General features: G+C 37.1%; 1 protein-coding gene across 6 annotated transcripts in view; it reads right to left on the reverse strand.

Moving 5' to 3' along the window:
- The window catches only part of LOC120637430 (protein lingerer-like), a 35,572-nt gene extending 17,652 nt beyond the window's left edge, over positions 1-17,920 (reverse strand). For 2 of the 6 annotated variants that reach the window (XM_039909308.1, XM_039909316.1), the window contains exons 1-9: positions 14,510-14,617; positions 12,818-12,892; positions 9,734-9,856; positions 9,164-9,275; positions 8,082-8,243; positions 7,073-7,149; positions 5,342-5,413; positions 1,522-1,611; positions 611-709 (exon numbers count right to left, since the gene is read on the reverse strand). In XM_039909308.1, coding sequence (XP_039765242.1) covers positions 611-709; positions 1,522-1,611; positions 5,342-5,413; positions 7,073-7,149; positions 8,082-8,243; positions 9,164-9,275; positions 9,734-9,856; positions 12,818-12,892; positions 14,510-14,617 — 918 coding nt within the window. Of the gene's footprint in view, positions 1-610; positions 710-1,521; positions 1,612-5,341; positions 5,414-7,072; positions 7,150-8,081; positions 8,244-9,163; positions 9,276-9,733; positions 9,857-12,817; positions 12,893-14,509; positions 14,659-17,471; positions 17,757-17,781 lie in introns of those variants that run through there. The other 4 variants (XM_039909276.1, XM_039909284.1, XM_039909300.1 and 1 more) reach the window with 4 other exon arrangements.
- Between the last annotated feature and the right edge of the window lie 308 nt (positions 17,921-18,228).

Here is an 18,228-nt window from a genome sequence, read left to right on the forward strand (position 1 = left end):
ACATGTACCTTATATGTAGAGAAAACACTGATATATTTGGCAACAATGCACATATGCAACAAATGTGTACGGTGTGCAAAGTCCTCCATATGACACCTTGCTCTCTCTTTTCTCTTTTCTCTATTCTACGTTTGGAACTGTAGTGTGACATTCAAAGTATTATTATATAGTATACCTATATTATAAATTCCTTAATTGAATGAGCACTACAGAGCGGTACGTCAAACAGCTATTCGCTGAACCTGCCTCGTAGGTCAGGCCGACTGGCATTACCGACTACGGATCACAAGGGTTCCATTCATAAGTCGGGCCAAGATATTGAAATTTCTAGTGAAAAATTCCTTTGAACCAGCCTGGACCTTATAGCCATTTTCTACAACTACAACATCTATATAGCGTCTATAAGCTGAATATTATTAATAACACGTATAATATATTAATACATAATTATTAAAGTTCAAACCTCAAAACATCAAACCTCATTTTTAGTATAAGGATTTTTACGAATTTTGTTTTTCAGAGATTTAACATCTAAACAGTCTCACTTATTACATCGACATTACTAAAGGTTAATAGTGGGTGAGTAAGTTTCGTCGCTATTCGCGCATACCTGAACCGGATGATGTTGAGGCACGTATGTCTCGGGCGGTTCAGTCTTGGGCACGGCGGGCGGAGCGCCGGTCACCACGTTATTTGCATTGCCCATTTGCTGTAAAAATACAATTTTATATGAACAAAGTTGTTTTGGTAAAATAAAATATAAAACTAGCTCAGACTCTTTTATCAGAGGTGTATATCTCTTCGGCACTCACACACTCACTTATAGCCGAGCGACAAATCTACCGAAATTATACACTCATTTCTCACAAACACTAGAGAGTTCCTACTAGACCCTCGTTTAAAAGACAGGTCAAGAAGCATTTTTTATATTTATATCCATTAGTTATATGATATTGACATATGTATATGTGTATGTAGTTTTAGTATATATTTTTTTAATCTTTTATATGCACATCTATTTGTATTATGTATCTTCAAACAATATCCCTATATATACTTCATTTAATTCTTTATAATACCATAAGTTTTGTGTTTGCCAACCTACACTCGTTTTTGACTCGCAAAGCAGCATTTTTCACCAGCTAACTGGTAGAAAATGCTTTTCAAAGTCAAAATCAAAGTGTCAAAGTCAAGTTTCCAGCTTTATTAGCTTCTCGCTGATCGCCGGCGATGGGACATGATTCTAAATATTAGTTTTCCTAAAGTTCCTTTCCCTAAAGTTTTCAATTTTATTTTATTGACGAAAACGGTACGCACCTCCAACTATTCGAAATTTAAAATATTACTTGCTTTAACTGTAAGGAAAAACATAGTGAGGAAAACTGCATGCCCGAGAGTTCCCTATAAGTCCACCAATCCGCACTTGGCCAGCGTGGTGGACTACGGCCTAAGCACTTATTATGAGAGAAGAGCCGTGCCCTGCAGTGGGCCAGTAACGGTTTTATTATGATGATGACTCACAGGTATGTGCTGCTGCGTGTTGTGGTACGTGTAGGTCGGTATTTGCGGCTCGCGCGGGCCGTTCGCCTCCGCCCCACACTCCCAGTCCTCCTGCAAACAAACGCGTTACTTATACTACAACCAGTCGGCCCCTGGGGTTCGACCCAGAGGCGCGGACTGGCGGCATAGCACCCGCTGAGTTAGCTAGTTTACTGTCTATAATCGTCAAAGTTAGGGGTTAGAAAACTTTTTTTATGTTAAAAGTCGACTGAAATCTCACCTATAGCCTTAGTACAAGATTAATACTCTGAATTGTGGCGATCTCCACATAAGCTAACTAGATGGCGCCACAATGATTTTACATCGCGCTAGCGAAGTATTCATAAATAAAGACCATATATACACGTTATGGTGAAACTTTGGTCAAGGTAAAATAAACCGAATGTCACTCGCGTTAGGGTTGGGTTGCGAAACCTGTACTTCCGATTTTTGAAAAACAAACGTTCTGTCAAAAGCCCGAGCGAAAGAAATTTTAAGTTTAATATTATAAACATAAGATCTATAATTTTACTCAGATTTTCAAGTATTACCCATCTACGAAAACGACTCCTCGATGGCGAGCCAGCAAATCTTGTTCTAAGGCTACTGGAGTTAAGGGAAGACGCAGTCTAGTCGGTTTAGACGCGTCATCGTACCGAAACGCTAAATCCCTTGGCCGCACTTCTTTATCGGTGTGATGAACTTAGCCACGGCCGAAGCCTCCAGAGATAATTCTTATATTTCTCGGAAATTTCTTAAGTTTGAACCCGGAAACTCTCGCTTATAATATCTACAGTGCTACAACTGCGCTAAGGGTGCAAAACTTATGGGAATTACATATGGATCTCACATCGTTACACATTATCGTAACAGAATATATTTATTTACCAGAACAACACAGACTTGCATACAAAGTTACTTATAATCTTGTTGTATAATATTATATGTATAACCAGTATATATAAGCTAGTATATTAGTTATGTTTTGCTAATAAAAAGGTTCTCACTCAGCTAACTGCAGCGGATACTAATGTAATCACAATCAGATATTAGTTATGTTTTGCTAATAAAAAAAGTTCAGGAAACTCAGCTGACTGAAAATACTCACAATCAGTGGCGTGCATAGAGGGTATGCACAGGGTATGCAGATGATATAAAATTAAGAAAAAATCTCCAGTTCGAGTTTTAAAAAACTTAAGGATAGGCATTGTAACAGTTATGAAAATCCTACCCTTAAGTATTTATAGCTCATACTGAATATTTTCTTCATTTTATATCATCTGCATACCCTGTGCATACCATCTATGCAGGCCACTGCTCACAACGCTGGTATTTTGTCAACACCATGTTGCTGTGTCTTAGCTTTAATATCATTTGTTAAACGAATCTGCACTCAGTCAGCTATCGACATATATCGACTTTAACGACAGAGTAAAGTGAACCTTATGCATGTCACTTTAAAGTCGTAAAATAATCTTTTACTCAGCTGTTAGCTCGAAAAATACTTAAGATCTCATAGAAAACAGATTAACGAAGCTTAAACACGCGACATATACATTTTGAGTATTACTCCTCAAACATATTAAAAAAAAGCACCTCAAAAGGATTTTAGTCAGCAAAAGTGTTTATCGGGCAAGCTTCCTACAACTTAATACTAAATACACTAGCCGGACATTTTAGCAAATGTGTAAAATATCTCGCAAACGCAGTACCGTAATATTTAAAGTTCCAGAGAAAGCATACCTCGCAAGCGTTTACGTAAGATAAACCTTAATCTCATTGTGTTAAAGTTCAAGTTCGTCGATACATCTTCATCCAGCGCCACTGGCGGGAAATTTGTCAAATAACAATTAGTATTGCTAGGGGAAACGACTTTAAACCAAGTTACATAAGGTCCTTTTCAATGTGTCGTTTTGACTTTATGTTCGAAAATCATCTGGACATGTGAGGTGTGACATTCTTGTACAGAGACTCTTAATAGCCGAACTGGCTTGTAAGATTTCCTAACTACGTTTGTTTTTTTGATTGCCTAAAATAAGAGCACAATTAGTAGGAGATAATATTGTCACGTGCATGTGCGATTTATGTTATACAACGTATAACTGAAAACCAAAATATTACGAGGCTATAGAGGTACATTATTTACTGTATCTGAGATTTATCTGTGAAACCGAAACGCTCATAGTTTTTGAGTAAACCACTGCCATAGTTTTCCCTGAAAGAAATCAGAGGCAGCCCTAACATCACATGCAAAATTAAAATCAAATGACTCCTGCCACTTTATTATGTACGCGACGCGTAACGTAGGTACTATGCACGTGTCGGTGTTCTATCTTCAATAGGGTTGTCATAAGGAAACACTTAACATGTTTTGAATTATTTTGTATGTTAAAATAAATGTTTCTTTTCTTTTATTATTTGTACAGAGTAATTAATTATTAAATATAATTTCCTTCAACAGGATTTCGTAATTCGGTAACACGTTGTATACCTACTGCCTTCGCTATCATTTCCGCTGTTGTATTTGTGTTTACTCGATCGATTACATTCTAACATTTTACAATTTTGCTTACGTTAAAGCAAAATGGATAACCTACTGGAGATTCGCTAACCTCGCAAATTCTGTACTATTGAGTTTTTATTCAAAAACGTTCCATCGAGAGTGCCAATTGTATAACTTACGAAGAAATTGACCTTTATTACAAGGCTTATAAGGTCAATCAAGACACGACGTTTAATTTTGTAGAGCGGCCGAACTTCAATCAATAATGAACTAGATATTTTACATTCCCACTCAAAACTTTGCAGAAAATGTCTAGTTTTTTTTTTTAAATATTGGGAGCCAAATTATTTAAAAACGATTATGCACTTTCTTGAATTCAGATTTTTTTATCGCTTTTAATGCTTCTTACATTCGCACTTTACGCACAAATAAATTGGCTTTTAACTAGCAAACAGAAATACTCTTTTAACTCTATTATTGGCCGCTAAAGTTTAACCGGCACAGTATTAAGAATAAAAGCTCCTGTTGATCTCACTCTTTAATAAAGCATTCTCAGTTATTCATTCGTTATTTTTTACAAAAGCATTCGTTATTTATTTCCCATTTTTGTATATGTTCAGCAAAGCCATTTTTATATTAGTCGTCAAGCGATTTGAAAACTTGAGTTAGTTTTGTTGTTTCTTTGTTTCATCTGTAAAATGAAGAGCTGAGTGGCGGCACGGGCTTGTATTCAGTAACTTACGTTCCACAACAGTCGGAACATGAATTTATCTATAAAGGTATTTAAAAAATCTTTACGGTAGGCAGTGCTGTTATATATGCATGAAGTGCATGCCAATAAGTCCACCCCACCATACACGACGCCATGCGTGTATACAATATTTCAAAGACTTGAAATACCTAACAATAGTAGTCACCAAAATTTTATCATCGAATCCACATCACTCCCCATTGTCCGTTCAAATAAATAAATAGTATTCGAAGTCTGCTATTTAAGAAGATGTTTAATAACATCGTCTAAATAATACGCTAAAAGTACCTTCCCCGGTCGGTCGGAATATCATCGGGTAACCTTTCGTTCCCAAATGTCTATTCGAGTAAATCATACATTATATGGCATCACGGCATAAAAATACCATGGATTCGTTTTAAATCGACACGAGTGGCGTCCCGTGGTGCCAGATGTACGTAAACGCATTCCCGGCACAACGCATTCTTCGACCGCAATCGTCTTCGGTCTCCTCACACATAATTTGGAAGCAATAATCCTTGCAAGTTCGCCGTCAACAATCAACTTACAGTAGATGGAACAACGGGGGCCGGTTCCGAATCCGTGAGAGCGTTCTGCCCGCTAACGCTCGGCGTGAACACCTAAAAATACATACCAATGTAGAGCGAAAAAACACTCATTATACCAAGGAATGATTATATGCGTGACGATAGCGAATTCTTATATTTGGGAAAAAATCATGCAGTGTTGTGTGAATGCAGTGCTTTTTATATTATGCTCGCTGATACGAAGCGTGATTCAAATCGGACAAGACGGGACGGGACGTAATTAAATAAATAAATATACTACGACAATACACATCTCCATCTAGCCCCAGAGAGTAGCTTGTGCTATGGGTACTAAGATGACTAAATATTTTTATGAATAATATACATAAATACTTAGAATATACATATAAACACCCAGACACTGAAAAAATTCATGCTCATCATTATTTAGACATCACACAAACATTTTCCAGTGGTGGGAATCGAACCCACGGCCTTGGTCTCAGAAAGCAGGGTCTCTGCAAAATGCGCCAATCGGCCGTCAAATATTCAGACCGTCAGTAATTATTATAACATGTATTTATTTACAAATGAAAACGCTCAACAATTAACTATAATTCTATTTTTATTTCCAAGAATAATTATCTATCCGGGGTTAAGCATCAGAGTAATATTTTTCCATCTGTTTAATTCCTGGACGAAGTTCTGATTACCTAAGATGCTCTTAACGATCTGTAAGTTTTAAAATCTTACGTTGATCATTTCGTGTAGTGTTTTTATAGACAGATCAAGGTTTTAATCACAAGATAAAAGATAAGTTCAAAATTAAAATTAACACTATCTGCATCTCAGCTAAAGGAGGAGGCATAAAATGATTTTCATTAGGCAAACCGGAACTTTAATTATATAGATAATTAAAGTTCCGCACCACAGATTAAAGATACATTTTTCTGAGGTTGGTACACAGTACTGAAAAAACTCAGCGCCAATTGCTGTTGCTCACAGATAATATTATTTAGGACAGACAATTGGTTTCCAGAATAAGACTATTTGAAAAAATATAAGAAAATATTTTTTCCAAATCTGTATTAGTCACATTTTGTAGACTCTTACGAATTCTATCAACAATTTTTTCGCCATTGTTCTTTAAATCCCAAATTTATTTTAATCCAATTCCTGAACGAAGTTATATGAATAGCATATTATCATGCCTATGTATTTTTAAATATCAGGGCCAAAGTATCAATGGATGGTGGACATTTCGTTATAACACAACAATGGGTACGTCAAGGGTGGCGTCACGTCGTGGGGTTGGCATGCACGGTAAGTAAGTATAGTCCACCTTATTGTTTTCTGAAGCGTTATTGTATGAAGCAATGTTTGGTTGTTTTCTAAAAAAAGTATAGAGGGAGGCAACGAATTGAATTTTCACCAGTCTCATATCAGAAACGGGCGGGCATAATATAAATAACTTTGGTGTCTTGGCACCTCAAAGAAGGCGAAGCTTTCTACGCATTTGGTTCGTATACGCTCGCTTGCTCGTTACGCTTTTACTTAATTTAAGTCCCCTCCTTAAAACGCGCGTTCGAAAACTTCCCTTCAACGGTGCAGGCTTTAGGTGAATGTGAAATTGTGTACAAGATAATGAATTCTTATTATAAAATATAGGTGTAGTAAGGGTGTAAGACCTTAGAGCAATCACAATACAATGTTTTTTTTTTTTAATGAATAAATATCGTGGATAATAGTTACCTTGGTGTCTGAGAGGGAGCCGGACCACTCCTCGTTGTCCCATTCTTCTGTGGCGGGAAAGGAGTCGATGTTGCCACCTACGACATGACAAAAAATATTTGAACAGCCCAGACTAACTTCGCTTCTTCGCACTTAATTTAATACAAATTCTCGAAACAAGAGACTAGAATTATTGTGTACGCGTCACTTTGTCGCCGCGAACGAGCACGCGAATTATAACAATAATATATTAACGGGAATTTAGAATAAGTCGCTTAGCGCTAGACGATCTATATGTATAACCAGTAAGTCACTAAAATGTGTGCCTCATCTTATTTATTTATTTCTACTCTTTATGTGCACACAAAAAATACAGAAGAAGAATAAAAAAAACACAGACATAAGCAGTTTACATAAGGCAGTATTTAAGTGTCAGTCCGGAAGGTAGCTTTGCAAATACTAAAGTTATAGAAGGCCGGCTGATGCTAGCGTTTTAAGTTGATCTTATATGACTTATAAGTGAACCGATCGTCAGTTGCATCATGTAGCAGGAGGCAAAATAAAACAAAAAAATAAAATAATGAAAAAAGTTATGTCATACTGAGCTGGTAAATAAGCATCAGCTGTATCCTTACGCGATTATGCATCGGCTGCTAGCATGATCTTGTAAAAAAAGTTCGTCGGATGAAATTTAACTGCTGCCATTTTATCCACGGACTAAATTGTAAACAAACGAATGCCAGGCTGTTCACCTAGGGTAATCAACATTTTTTTCAGCTAAATTTGGAATAAATTATTAATTTTTTTCCTCTGTAAAAAATTAAAACAAAATATTTTGTTTACCTGTAAATACCCTAACCTGAACTCATTCAAAATGTTCACGACCTGACATTTGTTTGCCAATTAATCTGCAGACCAAATGGACTGGACTGCATTGTGTGTGATTGTTAAAATAATTAAAAGTACTAAAACAACAATAAGCTGCTTGTGTGAGGAATGTACATGTGTGTGTGTGGGTGTATATAAGTACCGGTGTCGGGCGCGTGCGGCCAGTCGGCGTCGTTGCGCTGCGCGTGCGGGCGCGACGTGCCGCCGCGCCGGGCGCCACGCCCAGCGCCGCGACCTCCGCGCGCGCCGCCCCGCCCACGCCCGGAGCCCCGCCCACGCATTGAACCCTCGCCTTCGCCGCGTCCTGCGCCACCGACACATTCGTACAAATACATTATATTTCAAGTCAGCGTATCCTTTAGACTACTCAAGTGACACACAGTGGCGGGCACAGGGTATGAACCAGTGGCGTGCACTGGGTTTTTTACTCATCTTATGCATACAGCAGGAAAATTGCATAAAAGTGCAAAAATCCTCCTTGGATACGAATTATATATAAATTTTAGGAGAGGCAGTGTTTTTGTGCATGTATGAAGTGCCACGCCACCGGTATCAACATAGGAAGGAAGATGCCATAAAATGGGAAAATCCTTCGCATTTATGAGTTATACAAAATATTTAGGGTAGGCAGTACTTTTGTGCATGTATGAAGTGCACACCACTGGCGACAAAGTATACTTCTCGTTCTAGTGGAATCTGGTGTTCTTTACAACTTAACTTAATATGCATATGAAAACAATTCCATATGCATCCATTTTCACTTCAAAAATAAAACCACTGTCAGAGTTTCACTTAAGAGGGGATTCTCCATACAAATGTATTCCCTGTAATAAACTTTTTTGTAAAATCCAAGTTGAGTCGATGAATGTACACTTTAGAAAATATGACCCTCTAAAATAACCAATAATACACTCTTTTTCTGCCATCTTCAGAGGACTCAAAGTCAAATATGAAAAAAAAAAAATTAAACCAAGAAAGAGTTGACATGAAAATTATAAGAATCTTTCTTAAAATTTTCATGTAATTTTTTTTTTTTTTTATGTTTATAGACGAGACTTGCGCAATCACACCTGATGGTAAGCGATGATGCAGCATAAGGTGGAGCGCGCTTGCCTAGAAGATGCCTATTCACTCTTGATTTGAAGGTACTCATATATATCGCTGTAGTCGAGGTAGTCTTAAGAGGTGCACCGCATGTGGTGTTGGGGCGCAGAGTACACTCACGTGTGCGCGGCCCGGAGCGCGAGCGCGGCGCCTCTCGCGGCGGCTCCACGTCGCCGTTGCCCGCGGCCGCCGGCGGCTTCTTTTTCTTCTTCTCTCTGGTTTGCCATTCGCCCTGCGAACGAGATACAATATCCAGTAATACTTATACAATGAATATTATATCGATGGCCGACTGGCGCAGTGGGCAGCGACCCTGCTTTCTGAGTCCAATGCCGTGGGTTCGATTCCCATAATTGGAAAATATTTGTGTTGTAATACTCTTCACCTAATTTCCACTTCTGGCGGTATCCATTGACTCTAACTAGATGGCGCCAGAAGAACCTGCGTCGGTCTAGCGAAGTTTATAATTTTTTATTGCAACTTTCAAAGGTAGCACGCAAGCACGCAACACCAGCTCGAAGGAAGATGTTTAGTGCTAAAATATGATATATAAGTCACATTAGGGCGCAGGAGCGAAGCCCTTACATGTAATTTAATATTTAAAAAAACAGAACCAGAGCAAGCGACAGCGACTTGGTATCTGAGATAGAAGAGAAGACCGTTAAGAGGTTTAGAGAGGTCTCGACATACCTGTATCCGTTGGCTCTCCTCGAACAGCAGGTTGCAGGCTGCGGCCATGTCGTTGTTGGTGTCGTGCAGAGCTGAGCAAACCTCCTCCTCCGTGCGACGCGTCATCTCCATCAGTTCAGTGACCTGGACCACAAAAACGATAGTCAAACTATCTATAAATAAATAAATAATATACTACGACAATGTTGTATTATATTAATTTTGAATTTTTGAATTTGAATACACACACCGCCATCTAGCCCTAAAGTAAGCGTAGCTTGTGTTATGGGTACTAAGATAGCTGTTGAATATTTTAATCAATAATATGAACATAAATACTTATAATAGATAGATTAACATCCAGACACTGAAAAACATTGATTTCATCACATTTTTTTTCCAGTTGTGGGAATCGAACCCACGGCCTTGGTCGCAGAAAGCAGGGTCGCTGCCCACTGCGCCAACTGGCTGTCTAACTACAATATATATAACTACTATACATATATATATATATATATATATATAGTAGAAGTAGAGCTTTTAACACAGCTAAAACACAGTAACACAGCTCAGCCGGGTAAATACTACCACAATGTTTATTTCTGCCGCTAAGCAGCATTATTGCAATGCTGTGTTCTGGTCTGAAGGGCTGGTGTAATTACAGGCACATGAGGCTAAACAGCAACGCCTCAGGTTCAGCCAGAACCAGGTTAATGGACACAGGGCGGCACGTTGCAGGACGTGTTCCTTGCATGCAGAGAAGTTGCTGTCTATAGGCGAAGGATTTACAGTAACAATCCGGCGGGCTATTTTCTTGGTCCGTAAATGCGGGGCGACCAGTGGCATGCATAGAGGGTATGCACAGGGTATGCAGATAATAAGAAACTAAGAAAATCTCCAGTATGAGTTATAAATACTTAAGGGTAGGCTTTTTTTATACCTCTTACAACGCCATCCTTAAGTTTTTTCATAACTCGTACTGGAGATTTTTGCTTCATTTCATATCATCTGCATACCCTGCGCGTACCCGCGCCACTGGGGGCGAAGACACGGCCCTTACCTAGGACCTAAATAACCTCTAACATACTGTCACAACGCTATCTAGACTGTGTCGGCATTTATCGTGAGTTCAAACACGTCAAACTCTTTCTTATGATAATAAGAAATCCTGGCAATTAACCATCTTGAAACATAGTAGGATATGCTAACCACTAGACCTAAGCAGTATAAAAATACGCCTTGAAAATTTCATAACAAAGCAAACTATTAATAAAATCATATTTATCATACAAAAAGATCAACAAACGCGATATGTTTCAATGTGAGGGTAAATGACCTCTATTGTTGGAGCGATTACGTATGCGCAGATCTCATACAATTGTATACTAAGTCAATCTTAGTATACAATTGTGTGTGATCTGAGCAGACTCATTTATAAACATATCTGACATAGGTTGCTTCCACGTCAATGTAATGCTAATGCGTGAACTCTAAGCCCCAATATGAGATTCAGCTTGTGATCTTGGGAGAACCTTCAAATATTAATTTGCGACACCAAATCGAGTGAAGTTAGATGATATTATTATAGTAATAATTGACGTACCAAGATGATATCCCACCTCTGAGCGTACGAAAAACCATTTTTTTTTTTAATATAAATAAATAAATAAATATACTACGACAATACACACATCGCCATCTAGCCCCCAAGTAAGCGTAGCTTGTGTTATGGGTACTAAGATGACAGATGAATATTTTTATGAATAACTAGCGTACCCAGCCCGCTTCACCCAGCCCGCTTCGCCGGGCTAGATTTTGCTTTATTTTATTTAAACAATAAACTTACATCATTAAATTTTTAATTAAAGTCTCATAATATATAAAATCATTTATTTCTCTCCGTATTCATTCTCTTCTATTCTCTTCTCGAGCGGGTGAAGATCATTATCTACACCCATATACACCCAACAATAGAATATCATCATAGTAAATTAAAGCTGTATTTAGCAGTTCGACAGTTCAAAAATAGGAATGCTCCGATCGTCACCAAACTTTACAGGATTACTCGCCAAGTCAATCCGGAGATTCCCTGAAAGTTTCATTGAAATCGGTCCAGCCGTTTCGGAGCCTATACGGAACATGCCCACACACATTTTTTTTAATATATATAGATATTCATAAATACTTAGAATATACAAAATAACACCCAGACACTGAAAAACATTCATGCTCATCACACAAACCCTTTCCATTAGTGGGCATCGAACCAAAGGCCTTGGACTCAGAAAGCAGGGTCGCTGCAAACTGCGCCAATCGGCCGTCATAACCAGAGCAACACTTCGCAGGACATGCAAGGAACACGACCTAAAAATGCCGCCCTCCATCGACCTGAGGCGTAGGTGTTAGTTAAGCCACTTGAGCCTGTGATGATACTGGCAACCACTGTACCCTTAGCAGGTATGAGTTAATGTTTTTACGCACCTAATAGAAGGTCGGTTTTGACTACCAATACTCTGTAGTACCAAGTTAAATAAAGTTTTTTAGTTAGTAGCGTAGCTTTATAGCTAAACCGATCTTGGCGAAATTTTGTAAAGATTGCTTGCTTTCAAGTAGGCCTAATATAAGCACTTTTGAAACGTCGAGTCAGTCTGTTCGTAGTGACTCTACCACCGGTTCGGAAGGCAGATTCTACCGAGATGAAGCCGGTAAGAAACTCAGCAGTTGCTCTTTTCTAACATCAAAAATTTACCGAGAGATGAAAGCGGAGCCGGATGCTTCCAAGCAATCTTGTCATTAAGAAATTCGTCAATTGTATAGTAACCTCGCTGTAATGTGTTTTAACATATTTTTTAAACATATTCATTGGTAGGTTCAAAATTACCTGAGGAATCATATTAAAAAACCGTATACTCAATCCCACAAATGACTTCTGTACCTTTCGCAGACGGTAGATGTCACTAATTTATGACCATTTCTTGTAAGTCGACTGTTTATATCCACTTTTTGTTGATATAGACTAATATGTTGTTTGTATCCTGGAGATGGGTTAAACCGAAAAAATATTAGTTCCTAATGGAGTTCAAAAAATTAAGAATATGGACTTACCATTCGTCGTACGTCAGAGGCATCCTCACTTTTGCAATCAATCATGTTTGCCATACGAAGTTGTTCTGTGGTGGCCTGCAATAAAAATATATACTAAATATAATAATATTTATATATTTACTATAATTATAGTAAATATATAAATAACAGTACGGTGAAATTTTTTTTTTTTATTATAAATTTTTGGAAGGCTGCTCACCATGCTCGTCAAATGGGGGTAAACATTATTGCCGTTCTCTTAGAATTACAAGGGTTAAGCTGAACAGCTATCACCGCTTTTGCTTAAAGCGGTGATAACTTTCCGGGGGCAGAGTTCGAATCCCAGCACGCACCTTTAACTTTTCTAAGTTATGTGCGTTTTAAGTAATTAAAATATCACTTGCTTTAACGGTGAAGAAAAACATCGCGAGGAATTCCGCATGCCTGAGAATTCTACAAAATGTTCTCAAACGTGTTTGGAGGACTCCAAACGCGCACTGGGCCTGCGCGGCGGACTATGGCCTTAACCCCTTTTCATTATGGGAGGAGATCCGTGCACTATAGCAGGCCGGTAATGGGTTGTTGTGATGATGATGAATCTGAGCAGCATGCTGACAGAGTGTAGATTGGAATACTGCACGCGGTTCTCGCTGTTTTCGTACTATCATATCACATGCAGACCACTTTATCTGCGAGTGTAGCTTAGATGTTAACCATGGCTACATAAGCCACATAAAAAAAAGGTTAAATTCTACCTAGACTTTCAAAACTAAAACAGATTTATTTGCAATGCCTATAAAATAATTTATTGTAGTAATTAGTATACTTCTTATAAATTCAAAAACTCAAAATTCATTTATTTCAAGTAGCCCTAATATAAGCACTTTTGAAACGTCAAGACTGTCCGTGTGTAGTGACTCTACCATATATATTGGTTAAGTCTTGCCCAAGCAAGCAAGTATCCCATAGGCAGGCTGCACCATTCTCATCTTTCAAAAGATTGGTGGAATAGAGCAACTGCTGATTTTCTTGACTGCTTTTTCCCGCCATTATCTGCTTTCCTAACGTAGTCTTAACAAATAAGACGGAATTGACAATGTGCTTATATTATGATACCTTATTGAAAGAAATGAAGTTTAATTTGCATGATAACATAGCACTATTGCTTCGGTCTGCTAGAGCACATCTTAGATTTAATACTTTTCAGTGCACCATGTCGTAATCGTCATCATCTCACTACCGTGTACTTTTCTTGTAATGTACGCATCAAAAGTGCCACCTATGGGCCTACTTGAATAAAGATATTTTTAATAAATATAAATAATAATAATAAATAAATAAATATACTACGACAATACACACATCGCAATCTAGCCCCAAAGTAAGCGTAGCTTGTGTTATAGGTACTAAGTTAGCCGATGAATTTTTTTTTTATGAATATAATACACTTTATAATATACAGATAAACACCCAGACTGAAAAACATTCATGTTCATCACACAAACATTTTCCAGTTGTGGGAAACGAACCCATGACCTTGGACTCAGAAAGCAGGGTCGCTGCCCACTGCGCCACTCGGCCGTCAATTTCGACTTGTAACTTTGATCACTAACACAGATGGGTTAGTACACTCCAGTTCGAAGAGGCCTTATTTGTAGCATTAGTCTGGTGGCAGACTGTTATAGGCTAAAGATGATGAAGAATGAATGTTACCTGTGGTTTTGTCTTTTCCTTGGGGGTGGGCTTGTCTGCGGGCTTGCCCTTGTCCGCCTTGCCCTCCTTCTTCGCACCACCCTTGGTGGCGCGCGCACCCAAACTCATCTTTTACTGCCTAAATATTTACAGCCTCTATTTACAAGCAGCTGCAACAAACAAGAGTCCATTAACAGAGATCCTAACTAATGTTATGAATGCGAAAGTATTTTGTTTGTCCTTGCATCCCATTTTAAATAAACAACCAATCAACTTGATTTTTGGCATAGAGTTAGTTGAAAGGACGGAGAGTAACTTAGCATACTTTTTACCCCAGGAAAATAAAATAATTCTAATATATGCGAACAACGAAAGTGGACAACAGCTAGTATTATAAATGAAAAAGTGCGATTGATGATTGTCCTTCCTTCACACCCTAACTAAGCAACTTAATCGACTTGATTTTTTGGCATAGAGTTGAAACAACGTAGAATAACATAGGCTACTTTCGCTCCTGAAACTGGCAACATCTAGTACTTTATATAAACAGATTTCAATTAAAAATTAGCATTGTTAAGTGATGATGCAGTCTAATATGGTAAGGGTAGCCCCCAGGCTAGTTTCTAAGGTATGGTAGTTAAACCCATACCTTGGTTCTATGCCGCATCATACCAGAACTTCTGCAGTTTATTTTAGAAAATAGCAAGCAAAGCACTTTGTGCAGTGTACAACTTTTCGAAAAAGAAGGACTTCAGAATTAGTTGAGATTTGATTAAAATTGGCAGTTGATAATTATATTATAGTTGTTTTATTTCCAAACCTGTGTAATGTATGCTTTATGTTTATAACCAGGTTGTCAATTCAGTGACACTCACACAATTAATTTAAGACATCAATAGTTTTGTTTAGTCAAAAAGTCAAAAAACTAATACATAGTGTATTTATTAGTTTTTTGTGATGTCACAGATACAAGAGTCACTCTCACATATTGACCACACTTAAGATTAACACACTGGACAGACTGTCTCCATACAAATTTCATATTAAATTTTGTCCAGAAATGCATCAAATGTAACATACAATGTCTTTAAAGCTTAAAATATATTTTTGTTTATTATTATAGTTTTAGTTTCACGGACACTCTTATTACAGCATCACACTTGTCAAAAAGATGTAAATCAATTGGAGCCAAAACAGTAACAGCATGTCCAGTGGTAAAACTAGAGGTCAGTGATCTCACAAGTAAAACTTCTTCAATTAAATCTTTGATCAGTTAGGCTGCTTAAAGTAGTAGACTGCACCTAAGAAAAAGCAGGTGTTTACATGTAAACACCCAAATAAATTTACCATCCTTAAAGTACAGTCAGGTAGTCCCAGAAAAGCCACAAAACAATAAGTACCAATTAGAAAACCAGACCTTAAAACTTATTTTAAGTAAACAAAACACAGTAATTCAAAATATGGTCTTTGAAAATTAAGAATAAACCATCAACCATTTGAGAAAGCATAAGCAATTGACACAAGAGTAAACTTAACACAGTAGTCAGTTGTTAACAAAATCATGAAAAAGACATAACTGATCCAGCCATGCTTTGATGCAGCAACCTTTTGGAGAAATACATAATACAACCAGAGGATGCTAAATTTCTTCCAGCAAAGAGACTTCACAATGAAACAAACCAAAGCCAACAGCAAAAGAGGAAGTTATAAGAGTCACACGTAACGATAAAAACTGCCTATGTCAGTCAAAATCTAATTTTGAATGATAAGTGGATCTCATGAAGTCCACATGTGACTCAAAGTAATACCTGCAGTTTACAAGACTTTCATAGTCATCAGACACTTAACATATCTACAAAGATGGCACAAATTGGTCCACATCTTGTGACCCAAGAACTGACACTTATATCACCTAAGTTTAACAAATGAAAGAGGCAATAGTGCCAGTCTTTGCAAACTATTTGTCACTTCATGCAAGCCAATTCTGTTAGCCAAAGTGCTAATTTAGCTCAATAACTAAGTCTGACAATACAAAGCAATAAATGCACATATCTCTAATAATTTTAGTAATTATTATGGGAGAGGTAGATTAAATATACAAAATAAAAATTGTGCATATTTTTCAGATTATTAGCAAGACCACAGTCTAAATATATGAATTGGGGTACAAAAGTATTTATAACTTTAAAATATATATTAAGATGTAATAATCCAATATGTTAAACTCTCAGATACAGTATCATAAGTACAGATTGCATATAAAAGAAATAAGATCTATGTGTAAATTTTTAAACAAACCTATTTACTATCAAGAATATTAATTGTTAGTAAGTAAATCAATCATATTCAGGTATAGTATAAAAAGGTTCCCTCTACAAATAAAATACTGGTAGCTAGAACTTCTTTGGAGTTTTCAATATCAGATTTCAAGCAGAATCTGTAACAATAAGTAGTTGTTACAGATTCTGCTTGAAATCTGATACTATGAAATATTTCCTATTGGAACAAAGCATAATTTGAATCAGGACTTCTTGTAAGGATACTATATAGATTGAGTATGTAACAAAACAAAGGAAGAATATGTTTATATTGCAATACAAAAATGTTATTTAATAACTGTCTGATACATATACATGACAAAGATGGTTGAACAAAAATTACAGAAGATAAATGTTTGTTGTGCAAGTAATTGGTCTACATTTTGTTACATAGAATGTATTAATTATTGTGCATTAATGTAATCACTATTATGCGCATTATCTATTATAAAACGATACGGAAGGAGCTACTGTCAATCAGCATTATTATCGTTGAACGGAAAATAAGTAAACAAACACTTGGGCGGATAAATGAATGATCAACCAAATTAAACCACAAAAAAATCGAACACACATGGGATATAGACTTGCGAAACGAGTTATGTTGAGAAAAACATAAATTTTGCATTACTTTTCGCAGAAATAAGGACAATGAATCACTAAACTGCAAGGGCGATACCAATTTGAAAATTTTCAGGGCGACTGTAGCGACTGCAAAGACTTCCCACAGCGAGCCCTGGAGATTCGCACTTCTGCACCTTTGCTCACAGCAATTGAGCTCACGTCATCAATTTCTAAAATTCCCAACGACGAAGAAATTCAATAGGCGGCACATGTGGGGGACGCCATTCTTGAAGCACCTTTCTTGGTATCAAAATGACAGTCTTTGTTGACGAAAAAACGGTCCACGACACCAATTTACACCTTATGTATGCACTCAACAACACATTTTCCACCCCATGTTTAATAATTTACCTTAAAGCTATGGATATATCCGTAATTTAACACAATTTCTAATAAAAATTACGAATTTCCATACCTGTGAATGCGCTCTCAAAACGCAAGCTGATCACGTGACTTGTTAGTGTTGTACCTTGGTTCTTAGTTTGGTTCATGGTTGTACGGAGTACCGTACCGTAATGTAAAAAGATGTTTCGATTGACCAGTTATTCACAATTTTAACAAAATACAAAGAAAGATTCAACAAAACACATATAGTTATATATTTAACCAATGCTTAAATAACACTTAATATTTTATGAACAACTGGACCTATTTAGTTGTTCACTCGGCAAGTTCAAACGTATTTATTAAGTTATGCTCATTATTAGCTTTAGTTTTCGGTGTTTTGAGAAGCAGAATATTTATCGCAGTAGTTAAACCTGTAATGATAAATCTAGTTTTGTAATTAAATAAATAATA

The sequence above is a fragment of the Pararge aegeria genome, chromosome 1, assembly GCF_905163445.1.
Source record: "Pararge aegeria chromosome 1, ilParAegt1.1, whole genome shotgun sequence".
In the NCBI taxonomy this organism is placed as follows: Eukaryota; Metazoa; Arthropoda; class Insecta; order Lepidoptera; family Nymphalidae; genus Pararge; species Pararge aegeria.